Below are 12,481 nucleotides of genomic sequence, written 5' to 3' on the forward strand. Positions count from 1 at the left end.
AATGGGGGGTGGTGCAAGAGTTATGGGGATGAGGTTTTTAACATGGCCCACGAGGTACCCCCCGGTGGACATTTTGCGGTGCTGGAGGAAACAGCTGGTGGAATCATGAAAGAGATTTACCGGCTGCCCAGGGGGAAAAATGTTATTGATCATGACCGACGCGAATTGAGACGGTCACCGGCTTTTGATATGCTAACAAACCTAGTCGGTGTTAGCGTGGAAATCAATGAAGCTAGGGGCCCCCTGATAAGAGGAAAAAAACATTTTGAAAAGATTAGTATGGGATCGATCAGATGGGAGAAGGCTATTGTTTTGGCCAGGTCTACGGATAAGGTCTCTCCCTTAATCCCCGAACAAAGCGAATCTTTAGATGAAATAATTAAACGACTCGCACCCGTGTGTTTGATTGTCCCGAGGCAATGCAAAGAACTGGGACGTTGGGTGATGTCTGTTACAATAGGCCAACCTAATAAACAACACCCATATTTTTTGAGTATTCAGTGACTAAAGGGCTGATGAACACAGAGGTGTGTATTGGCAATTTAATACGGCTGTCTGAAGCCAGCTTGATAGTGAACCTTGAAAAAAATGAATTCGGCCACACGAGGGTCACTTACCTGGGAATTGTGGTGACACAGGGGCAGCTGGCAGCGATGCAAGCTACAGTGCAGGCTATCGCTGACCTCCCAACCCCGACAGACAAGAGGGCCCTCAGAAGGCTCTTGGAGATGGTGGGGTACTGCAGGAAGTTTTGCAATAACTCTGCGGTCAATACCCGTCCCCCTCCTACTAAGCCCTTGCGAGAGAAAACTGAGTCGGAATGGGACGACCCTTGTTATTGTGGTCCGGGACAAAACCAAATGAGAGGTTACATTGATCGCAATTCATCAGTGTTTTTGGCCACTATGAAGTTTGCTGAGTTGGAGCCCGGTCTAAGGGATTATTAATAACACGTGTAAAAGGAACAGAAAATGTGATGACTGTCTGTCAAGGTGTTGACAGCTTCAAACTCGCTGTGTTAGCCAAATGGCTGTTAAAGATGTATATTTGTGTATGTATCAAATAATGTATTCATGTTTGTAATTTTTACCTCCCGGTAAAAATCCTTAAAGGGGGGAAGTGTGACGAGAATACACATAAAATTAAGATGTTTGCTGGCATCAGTGACATCAGCAAGTGGTCTGCCACCTGTCCTCAGGGGAAGGAGAGATAAGGAACAATGGAGCAGCGTCTGGAGATGTGTAATGAAGGGACGTGGGAGAGAGAGCTGTCTGGAGCGGCTCCCCCTTTGAACCCTGAACTGTTTGAAGTGATGGACAGGCGATACCCCAGCAGGGGGATAAAAAGGGACCGATTCACGAAGGCAGGACACACGCCACCCGAGGTAACGAGACCCTGGAAGCAGTACGCTTCTCACGAGTCGGTGGGAAGTATCAGACAACGGCCAGGGTGGAAAGGTACGATCAGCGGGAACCCGGTGTGTGTCCGCCCTTGCCTGGGTGCCGGGTTCACTGCAGAGGATCGACCGCATCTGGAGGAGGGGTCACAGAGCTTGATTGATGCTGTTATCTTAATTCTGTGCGCATGTGTGGATATCATTGCTGAACTGTTGCATTTATTATCCTTCCGATTACTGTGTTGCTTGTTTCTTTAATAAAACTTTCTTAGTTCTAGTAATCCAGACTCCAACTGAGTGATTCATTTCTGCTGGTTTGGCAACCCAGTTACGGGGTACGTAACACCTTTTTAAGAACTATATTTGACTTTACCGCTTTAAGAACCGTTTTCGCATTTAACGCTTTAAGAACCAGTACCGAATGACAATTTGTTGAACGGCTGCATAACGGTTAACTTCCAGTTAAGGTTTTGGTTTGTTTTTTGTTTTTATCATTTATCTGTGTTTAATAAATGTTTGGTTGTTTTTATATAACCTGTCTCGATTGATATTCATTGTTGCCGGTTACGTAACAAGGGAAACATGGTGGTATGGGACTTAAGGCTTCTATACCTCCTGCCCAATGGCAGTAGTGAGAAGATGTTGTGGCCTGGATGGTGGGGGTCTTTGATGTTTTTGGCTACTTCTTCAAAAACTCAGTCAAATTGGTGTCACATGATATTCCACACACTAAGCCATGCTGACTATCTCTGACCAGTCCCTGTATTTCCAAATGCTGGTAATGATGTGTGAAGTGCTGGAACACTGGAGAATGGGTAATGCGTGGGTAATGAAGGGTAAGACATACATCATGTACATCTGGATGAAATTACCTACTGCAGAGAAAGCTTTGGAAGATGATTTAATTCTGTGTTTCAGTACAAATAAACACTGAGGTTTCAACCTTACAACTGATGGAGCAGAAACCTTTGGCACTCAGCGGATTAACCAGTCGTGGAGAGGTCCCGGTGTAATGGTTGATGGAAGGTGTGTGTGTGAGTTATGGTTTGGTTTCGGGTGTTGGGGTGTGAGGGGAACCTGTGAAGGGTTGACTGTATTATGTGTGCTGGGAATGGGTGTGATGGTTAATATCTAACTGTGGATGGGTAATTGTTTGTGGATGTTAGAGGGTGTTTGGGCAAAGTATTTGTGCAGTGTTTTGCAGGGTTGGTAAGACCTGAGGAGAAGTGACTTTATCAGGGTGTTGGTACAGGGCATTGGGTGAGGGTTTTGGGGTTTGATTGGACCTGTGCAGGGGTGATTGTGTGTGGACCTGTGTGAAGGTGTTAGTGCAGGGCAGTGTGGCAGGGTATTGGGGGAAGTTGTTGGGTGTTGGTAGAGGGAGGGTTTAGTAAGGCTAATGGTTATTGATTACAGTCCCAGTCCTGCCAGGCCATGGACAGTGCTCCTCAGACCGGAAGGTAGGTGCCATTGTAGGTGAAAGGACGAGTGGCTGGACACTGGTGACTGGTAATCTCTGTCCACCTCTTGACATTTACACCGGACCCATCTGGCCGAACAATAACCACGTCCCGTGAGGCCACTGACGGGTCCTCCTGGAAGAAGTTGAAGGGGCGGAGGAGAAACCCCGCAGCATTTCCAGGAGTGCTGGTGTTAGGAATGTCTTCAGCATGGGGGATGTGTAGGAAGCCGACTGTTACCCAGGCAACCAGATCCTGAAACAGGCAGAAGTGGAGACTCCATCAGTAACCCTGGGAATGACGGGGGGTGAGGGGTGAACGTTCTGGAATACACTCCTGCTGGGAGCTGTCACACCTTAAGTACTGTGCACCCTCCCCCCACTGGAGTCAGTTTTGTGTCCTCCAGTCCTCATTCTTGGGTCTGTCCTTTGTCTCCCCACATTAACCTGGTGTGTCACTCCTGTTATTGGCGGACATCTCTGCTCCCCATTACTGGAGCCCACTCCTCCCCTCCTCTGACCATTATAGAACATAGATCAATACAACACAGTACAGGACCTTTGAACCATGATGTTGTGCTGACGTTTTAACCTACGAAGGTTAATCTAACCCTTCCCTCCCACTTAGCCGTCCACTTTTTTCATCCATGTGTGTATCTGCTGTTATCCTCCTTCACTCCAAAGAGAAAAGTCCAGTTCACTCAGCCTATCCTCGTGCCTTCTTAACCAACATACCAACTTCTCGTGCCTTCTGACTTTCCAAACGAGCCTACTATGAGGGAATGTCAAACGGCTTACTAACATCCACATACACCACATCTGCTGCTCTGCCTTTGTTTTGTCAAATTGTTTTGTTACTTCCTTGAAGAATTCAATCAGGCTCGTGAAGCACGACCTGCCCCTCACAAAGACATGCTGACTGATGCTAATCACACTATGCTTTGCCAGAAGATCATAAATCCTGCCTCTCAGAATCCTCTCCAATCTATCGCCACTAATCACTGGTCTAAATTCCCAGGGTTATCCCAATTACCTCTCTTCAACAAAGAGATAACATTTGCCACCCTCCAATCTTCTTGTACAACTCCTGTGGCCAGTGAGGACGCAAAGATCATCACCAAAGACAGGGCAATCTCTTCTCTTGCTTCCTGTAGTAACCTGGGGCATACCCCATCCAGCCCCATGGAACTTTTTCAAAAGTTTCAGCGTATCATCTTTCTTAACATCGACATGTTCCAGCATATCAGCCTGTTTTATGATGACCTCACATTAGTCAATGTCCTCTCACTGATGAATACTGAAACTAAGTTAAGGCCTCCTCTACCTCCTCCAATTCCAGGCACATTTCCTCCTTTGTTCCTGGTCGCACACTCATCAAACAGTGGGGACATTATGAGGAGACATTCGCCCTCCACCCCCCACCGTTCCCCTCCAACCCTGGATGCTTACCTGGTTGGTGATGTTCTCGTTGTTGTGAATGAATGTCTCGAAGCTGACATTGGGATCCCAGGGGTCGTTCTGCAGGTAGAGGCTACTGCTGCAACATTCATTCTCCCGGAATTTAGTGACAGCCAAGTGATACCTGGAACAGGGAAGTCATCACTGGAGCAGAGAGCAAGGGTGAGTGGGGAGCTTCTCATAGGGCATGGGAGAGGGACAGGGGGACGGGAGGGATGGCAAGAGAGGGTGAGGAGCTAATATGTGAGAAAGGGAGGGAGAGTGAGAGAGGGAGAGATGAAGTGGAGGGAGGAAGATGAATTATTCATGGTGTGAGAGGATGAGGGAAGAGGAAGTGAGAGAGGGAGTTGGGGAGAAGAGGGAAGGGAGAGGGAGGTGGGGAGGGCAAGAGACAGTAGGTGGCAGAGAGCAAGGGAGGGGGGAAGGGAGACCAAGGCAGATGGAGGAGGTGAGGGAGACAGGGGGAGGAGATAAGGGAGAGTGAGGGAATGGGAGGGTTGAGGGGGGCAGGAGAGGGGGGGTGACAGGGGGCAATGGGGGAAGGGTAGACAGGGAGGTTGGGGAAGAAGGGGAGGGGGCAGAGCTAAATGAGGGCTGATGGGGGGGTAGGAGAGGGATTGGGGGGAGGGGGATGGGGAGCACGGTGTGCAGCTTAGAGGAGTAGGTGGGTGATGAGGGGAGGGGGTGGGTGGATGAGATGGGGGTAGGGGAGGGAGAGTGAAGGAGGAGGGCGGATGAGGGAGAACAGGTGGAGGAGGGCAAGTGGGTGTGAGTGGGGAGGGGGAATGATGGAAGAAGAGGGTGGAGGAGTGGGGGGAGAAGAGGAAGAGAGGGAGGGTGGGTGACCAAGAGAGTGGTGGGGGGAGGTGGAGGGAGAGATTGAAGAGGAAGTATTCACATGGTATGAGGGAGGGAAAAGGGAGCAAACAAGATACGAGAGAGAGAAAGGTATGGCAGGAGGAGAGAAAGGAACATAATGTCTGAGAGATGGAGGGAGAGAGAGTTTGAATAGGGTGAGGAGAGAAATGTGACAGAGAGAGGGAGAGTGTGAAGGAGACAGAAAGTGGGAGAGTGGGTGATATGAGGTGGGGTACCATGGTCCAGAAGGTGAGATCACATGGGATACAGGTGAGCAGCCAGTGCAATACAGAACTGCCTTGGTGGTTGTGGTCAGAGAGTATAGTGGAGGGTTGTTGTTCACACTGGACCAGGAGTGCGTCACAGGGACTGGTGCTGGTGCTGGCTCCACTGTTATCACATACAGTAATAACAATTTAGGTGAGAACGTAGGTAGCAAGGTCAGTAAGTTTGTGGATTGCATAGAAGACTGGCAAAGGTTACAGTGGTTTATACAATAGATCATAACTAGGAGAAATTCTGCAGATGTTGAAAATCCAAAGCAACACACACAAGGTACTCAGCAGGTCAGGCAGCAACTATGGAGATTAATGAACAGTTGACGTTTTGGGGTGAGACCCTTTTTCAGAACTGGAAAGGAAGGGGGAAGATGCCAGAATAAAAAGGTTGGGGGTGGGAAGGAGGATTGCTTGATCAATTGCAGATATGGGGGGAGGAAATGGCAGAGGGAGTTTAATCCAGGCATGTGTGAGGTGATGCACTTTGGGAGATCGAATGTAAGTGGACAGTACACTGTTAATGGCAGGACCCCTATTAGTGTTGATGTACAGAGGGATCTTGGGGTCCAAGTCCTTAGCTCCTTGAAAGTGTTAATAGGGTGGTGAAGAAGACGTAAGGCAATTAGTTGAGGAACAAGAGTTCAAGAGTTGGGAAGTTATTTTGTAGCATTATAAAACTCCAGTTAGACTGCACCTGGAGTATTCATCTCTGGCTGCCTCCTTACGGGAAGGCTGTGGAGAGGGTGCGGGAGAGGCTTACCAGGATGCTACGTAGATCAGAGCGCATGAGCTACAACAAGGAGTTGGACAAACTTGGGCTGTTTTCTACGGAGCAGCGCAGGCTGAGGTTTATAAAATTATGTGAGGCAGAGACAGAGCAGACAGCCAATGTTCTTCTCCGCAGGGTAGAAGTGCTGAAAAGAAGAGGGCATGTATTTATGGTGAGAGGGGTAAGTTTGAAGAAAATGCTAGGGGCAAGATTTTTATTTTTAAAAACGGTGTAATGAGTGCCTAGGATGTGATGCACGGGATGGTGGTAGATGTAAATATAGTAGAGGCATCTGGATGGGCACATGAATGTGCAGGGAATGGATGCATATTGACACTGTGTCAGCAGAAGTCATTAGGTGTCATTAGCTTTAATATTTTGGCACAACATTATAGGCTGAAGGGCTGTATTATTCTATGTGATACAGAATGGAAACAGGTCCTTTGGCCAACCTGGTCCATGCTGATCAAGGTTCCCATCTAATTTAGTCCCATTTCTGAACCTTTCCTGTCAGTGTACCTGTGCGAGTGTCTTTTAAATGGAATTCTACCTGCATCTGGAAGCTCGTTCTACACCCCCACCACCGTCTGGGTGAAGAATGTGCTCTTAGGTGCCTTTTTTTAAATTTATTTTTTATTGAAGTTCATCATCAAACAAACATTTCCATATGATGTACTTCAGATACTGTACATATATATCATATAATCATATTTGTCACAAGTCTCCACATAATATTTATCTGAGGTGTCCACTTATAGAAAGGAGAGGAAAGAAAGAACAATCGAAAGAAGAAAACTATGTACAGAGCAGGCAGTGATTTTTTTTAACAACACATTCATTGACTTGTGAGAATAAAATCAGGCCTATGAGGTGTTATGTAGTTAAACCATTTTTCCCAGTATGAATCAAATTGTTCCAACTTATGATTAACAGATGCTGTTATCTTCTCCATTTTGGAAATAGCCATTGTAATTTCCATCCATATATTCAAAGCAGGGATCTCCTGAGATAACCATTTCCTGTTAAGGGTCCTTTTACTAGCCACCAGCAGTATATTCATTAAATATTTATCTCTTTTCAACCATTCTTGAGGTATATGACCAAAATATATGGTCTTACTCTAAGGGTATTTCACATTTAAAGATGTCTTGTAGGGCATTATGTATCCCACTCCAATAGTCTTTGATAATGGGGCATTCCCAGAAAAGATGATAATGGTTCGCATTTTGATTTCCACAATTTCTCCAGCAAACAGGGAGGTTACTATCATAATGGGATTTCTGAGAGGGTGTAATAAAATATCTTATCAAGTTTTTCCACCCAAACTCCCTGCATTTCTGTGAACTGGTACACTTCAATTCCTTTTAGATTTTTTACCTCTCACTATTTTGTGTGCCCTTGAGTTTTTGGTCAGTCTGGACTTGATGGGCAGAAGGGCGTGTTCCTTGACACCACACCCACACTCTGAGCTGGACTGGAGGGTCCTCCCATTGATCTCAGGTTTATGAAGTGTCTGATGCCACACCTGGAATTTGCTCCTGATTGGTCAGTGACCTTACCTTGCCCAGGTAATTGCCTTCTCCTCCTTCCAGTCCTGTGGCAGGACACGGTCAGCCTGAGAGTTGATCTGGATGCGATAAGCCCGTGGGTGCTGCCACTTGTTCTGCTGTGTAGGGTTGTAGAAGACCAGATACCTGGGCAGCGGTTTGCGGAAAGCGAAGGCAGCTGACCGCTCACGTGCCCTCTGTACCCGGTCCAGTCGAGACTGCACAATGTGGTCCCCTGGCCTCCAAGGGTTGCTGATGTTCTCCAGCTTGACCTCCAATGTTTCAAAGCTGTTGTGGGTTCCTGTGGACCACAAGACCATAAGACATAGAAGCAGAATTAGGCCATTCAACTCAGAGTCTATTCTGCTATTTCATCATTTATTATCCCTCTCATTCTCCTGCCTTATTTCCATAAGCTTTTACACCTTAATAATCAAGAACCTAGCAAGCTCAGCTTTAAATATATCCAATGACTTGGCCCCCATAGCCATCTGTGGCAATGAATTCCACAGATTCACCATCTGGCGAAAGAAATTCCTCCTCTGTTCCAAGGGGACGTCCTTGTATTTTGCGGCTGTGGCCTCTGGTCCTCTGCTCTTCCCACTATAGGGAACATCCTCTCCACATACATTCTCAGTTTTACACGATATTCTAGTCCTCTCAAAATGAATGCTAAGACAGCATTTGCCTTCCTTACCACCGATATTGCACAAGGACTCCCAAGTTCCTTTCCATCTCTGATATCTTAATTTTCTCCCCTTAGTCTACCTCTTTATTCCTTCTACTAAAATGTACAGTATGACTATACACTTCCCTGCAATGTACTTCATCTGAAACTTTGCCTATTCTCATAATCTGTCTCAGTCTTTCTGTAGACTTCCTGCTTCTGCAACATTACCTGCCTCTCCATCTATCCTTGTTTCATCTGTAAACTTTGCCAAAAAGTCATCAATTTCATGAACCAAATCATTGACATATAATATGAAAAGAAGCAGGAAGCTTCTTCGTCATGTTCCTCCAAGCATACCCAAACCTCATCCTTAAAAAGGAACTTCAAAGTCTTTCCAAACCCTGAGGTCAGGCTAACTAGGCTATAATTTCCTTTGTTCTGCCTCTCTCCCTTCTTAAAGAGTGGAGTAACATTTGTAATTTTGCAGCTTTCTAGAACTATTTCAGTATCTGATTATTCTTGAAGGATCATTACTCATGCCTCTACAATCTTTTCAGCATCCTCTTTCAGAACCTTGGGGTAGAGTCCAGGTGACTTATCTAACTTCAGACTTTTCAGATTTCCCGAACCTTCTCCTCAGTAATAGCAATTACACTCATTTATATCCCATGACAGTCAAAATTCTGGCACACTCCTGATGTCTTCTACTGTAGAAGACAGATGGAAAAATACTGATTAATTTCATCCACCCATTTTGTCCCACATTACTCTCTCTCGAGCATCACTTTCCAGTGGTCCGATCTCCACTCTTGCCTCTCTTTTACTCTTATATATCTGAAAAAAACTGTGTCCTCTTTTATATTATTGGCTAGCCTACCTTTATATTTAATCTTTTCTCTCATTATGTTTCTTTTATTTGCCTTCCGTTGGTTTTTAAAAGCCCCTCAAATTCTCTAACTTCCCACTACATTTTGCTATATTATCTGCCCTCTTTTTTGCTTCTGTGCTGTCGTTGACTTCCCTTATCAGTCATAGTTGCCTTATCATCCCTTAAGAATACTTCTTCGTCTTTGGGATGTATCTATCATGCAACTTCTGAAATGCTCCCAGAAATTCCAGCTATTGCTGTATATTGGAATACTGATAGATTTGACAATCTTCTCCCTCTCAAGTTACTGTGTGAATTTACAATATTATGAAAACTAACTCCTGAGGGTTCCTTTACCTTAAGCTCCTAAATCAAATCAGGTTCATTACACAATACCCAATCTGGAATTGCCTGTTCCCTGGTGGGATCAACCACAAGCTGCTCTAAAAAGCCATTTTATAGATATTCTTCAAATTTCCTCTCTTGGGATTCAGTGTCAACATGATTTTCCAAATCTTACCAGCATATAGAAATCAATCTAACTATCATAACATTGCCCTTATTACATCACTTTTCTATCTCCCATTGTAAGATATATCCCACATCGTGGTTACTGTTTGGGAGCCTATATATAACTCAAACCAAGAACGTTTTATCCTTGCATTTTCTTAACTCTTCCAAAAAGGATTCTGCATCTTCAGATCCTATGTCACCATTTTAAGGATTGGATTTAATTTTTTTACCAACAGAGCCTTCTCCAGCCCCTCTACCTACCAGTTTGTCCTATTGATACAATGTACCTATGGATGTTAAGCTCCCTCCAGGGTTGTGATGGGATCCCTAAAACAGACACAGTACCCTAATGCTTTTCAAACCCCCAAAATGCATCAAACCTCCAACAGCCCGCAAACAGGATAATAAGGTCCCATGAGTGTGCAGTGCTGAGTGAGCATCACACTGTTGGAGTGGCGGTATTGAGGGAGAGTCACACTGTTGGAGGGTGTACTGAGGGAGAGTCACACTGCGGGAGGGGCAGGACTGAGGGAGAGTCACACTGTTCGAGGGGTGCAACGGAGGGAGAGTCACACTGTTAGAGGGATGGTACTGAGGGAGAGTCACACTATTCGAGGGGTGCAATGGAGGGAGAGTCACACTGTGGGAGTGGTGGGACTGAGGGAGAGTCACACTGTTCGAGTGGTGTACTGAGGGAGAGACACATTGTGGGAGTAGTGGTACTGAGGGAGTGACACATTGTTGGAGGGATGGTACTGAGGGAGAGACACACTATTGAAATGGTGGTACTGAGGAAGAGTCACACTGTGGGAGTGGCGGTACTAAGGGAGAGTCACACTGTTGGAGGGGGATTGAGGGAGGGTCACACTGTTGGAGTGTGTAACTGAGGGAGAGTCACATTGTTGGAGTGTGTAACTGAGGGAGAGTCACACTGTTGGAGGGGTGGGACTGAGGGAGAGTCACACTGTTGGAGTGGCGGAACTGAGGGAGAGTCACACTGTTGCAGTGGTGTACTGAGGGAGAGACACATTGTGGGAGTGGCGGTACTGAGGGAGAGTCACACTGTTGGAGGGGGACTGAGGGAGAGTCACACTGTTGGAGGGGGACTGAGGGAGTGTCACACTGTTGGAGTGTGTAACTGAGGGAGAGTCACACTGTTGGAGTGGTGTACTGAGGGAGAGTTAAAGTGTTGGAGGGGGACTGAGGGAGGGTCACACTGTTGGAGGGGTGGGACTGAGGGAGAGTCACACTGTTGGAGTGGCGGAACTGAGGGAGAGTCACACTGTTTGAGGGGTGCAACTGAGGGAGAGTTACACTGTGGGAGTGGTGGGACTGAGGGAGAGACACTGTGGGAGTGGTGTACTGAGGGAGAGTCACATTGCGGGAGGGGTGGTACTGAGGGAGTGTCACACTGTGGGAGTGGCGGAACTGAGGGAGAGTCACACTGTTGGAGTGGTGTAACTGAGAGAGAGTCACACAATTGGAGTGGCGGTACTGAGGGAGAGTCACACTGTTGGAGTGGCGGAATTGAGGGAGAGTAACATTGCGGGAGGGTTGGTACTGAGGGAGAGTCACACTGTTGGAGGGGTGTAACTGAGGGAGAGTCACACTGTTGGAGTGGTGGTACTGAGGAAGAGTCACGCTATTGGAGTGGTGGTACTGAGGGAGTGTCTCACTGTTGGAGTGGTGTACTGAGGGGGTGTCACAGTGTTGGAGTGGTGGTACTGAGGGAGAGTCACACTGTTGGAGGGGCAGTACTGAGGGAGAGTCACACTGTTGGAGTGGTGGTACTGAGGGAGAGTCACACTGTTGGATGGGCGGTACTAAGGGAGAGTCACACTGTTGGAGGGGTGTACTGAAGGAGAGTCACACGGTTGGAGGGGTTTACATGAGGGAGAGTCACACTGTTGGAGTGTGGTACTGAGGGAGTGACACACTTGAAGCGGTGTAACTGAGCGAGAGTCACACTGTTAGAGGGGGATTGAGGGAGAGTCACACTGTTGGCATGTGTAACTGAGGGAGAGTCACACTGTTGGAGGGGTGGTACTGAGGGAGAGACACACTGTTTCAGGGACGGTACAGAGGGAGTGTCACACTGTTGGAGTGGTGGTACTAAGGGAGAGTCACACTGTTGTAGGGGTGGTCTGAAGGAGAGTCACACGGTTGGAGGCGTGTACATGAGAGAGAGTCACACTGTTGGAGTGGTGTGCTGAGGGAGAGTCACAGTGTTTGATGGGCGGTACTGAGGGAGAGTCACACTGTGGGAGTAGTGTATAGAGGGAGAGTCACACTGTTGGAGTGGTGGTACTGAGGAAGAGTCACGCTATTGGAGTGGTGGTACTGAGGGAGTGTCACACTGTTGGAGTGGTGTACTGAGGGAGTGTCACAGTGTTGGAGTGGTGGTACTGAGAGAGAGTCACACTGTTGGAGGGGCAGTACTGAGGGAGTGTCACAGTGTTGGAGTGGTGGTACTGAGAGAGAGTCATACTGTTGGAGGGGCAGTACTGAGGGAGAGTCACACTGTTGGAGGGGCAGTACTGAGGGAGAGTCACAGTGTTGGAGTGGTGGTACTGAGGGAGAGTCACACTGTTGGATGGGCGGTACTAAGGGAGAGTTACACTGTTGGAGGGGTGTACTGAAGGAGAGTCACACGGTTGGAGGGGTT

The 12,481-nt window shown here is 47.2% G+C and overlaps 1 protein-coding gene across 2 annotated transcripts in view; it reads right to left on the bottom strand.

The window, feature by feature from the left end:
- Positions 1 to 2,275: 2,275 nt before the first annotated feature.
- Positions 2,276 to 12,481, bottom strand: part of LOC134353239 (amiloride-sensitive amine oxidase [copper-containing]-like) — a 69,443-nt gene continuing 59,237 nt past the window's right edge. For both annotated transcript variants that reach the window (XM_063061281.1, XM_063061273.1), the window contains exons 3-5: positions 7,778 to 8,066; positions 4,305 to 4,437; positions 2,276 to 3,111 (exon numbers count right to left, since the gene is read on the bottom strand). In XM_063061281.1, the coding sequence (XP_062917351.1) occupies positions 2,845 to 3,111; positions 4,305 to 4,437; positions 7,778 to 8,066 (689 nt within the window). In that variant the 3' untranslated portion in view covers positions 2,276 to 2,844. The remainder of the gene's footprint in view (positions 3,112 to 4,304; positions 4,438 to 7,777; positions 8,067 to 12,481) is intronic.

Source organism: Mobula hypostoma, chromosome 1 (assembly GCF_963921235.1).
Source record: "Mobula hypostoma chromosome 1, sMobHyp1.1, whole genome shotgun sequence".
Lineage (NCBI taxonomy): Eukaryota > Metazoa > Chordata > Chondrichthyes > Myliobatiformes > Myliobatidae > Mobula > Mobula hypostoma.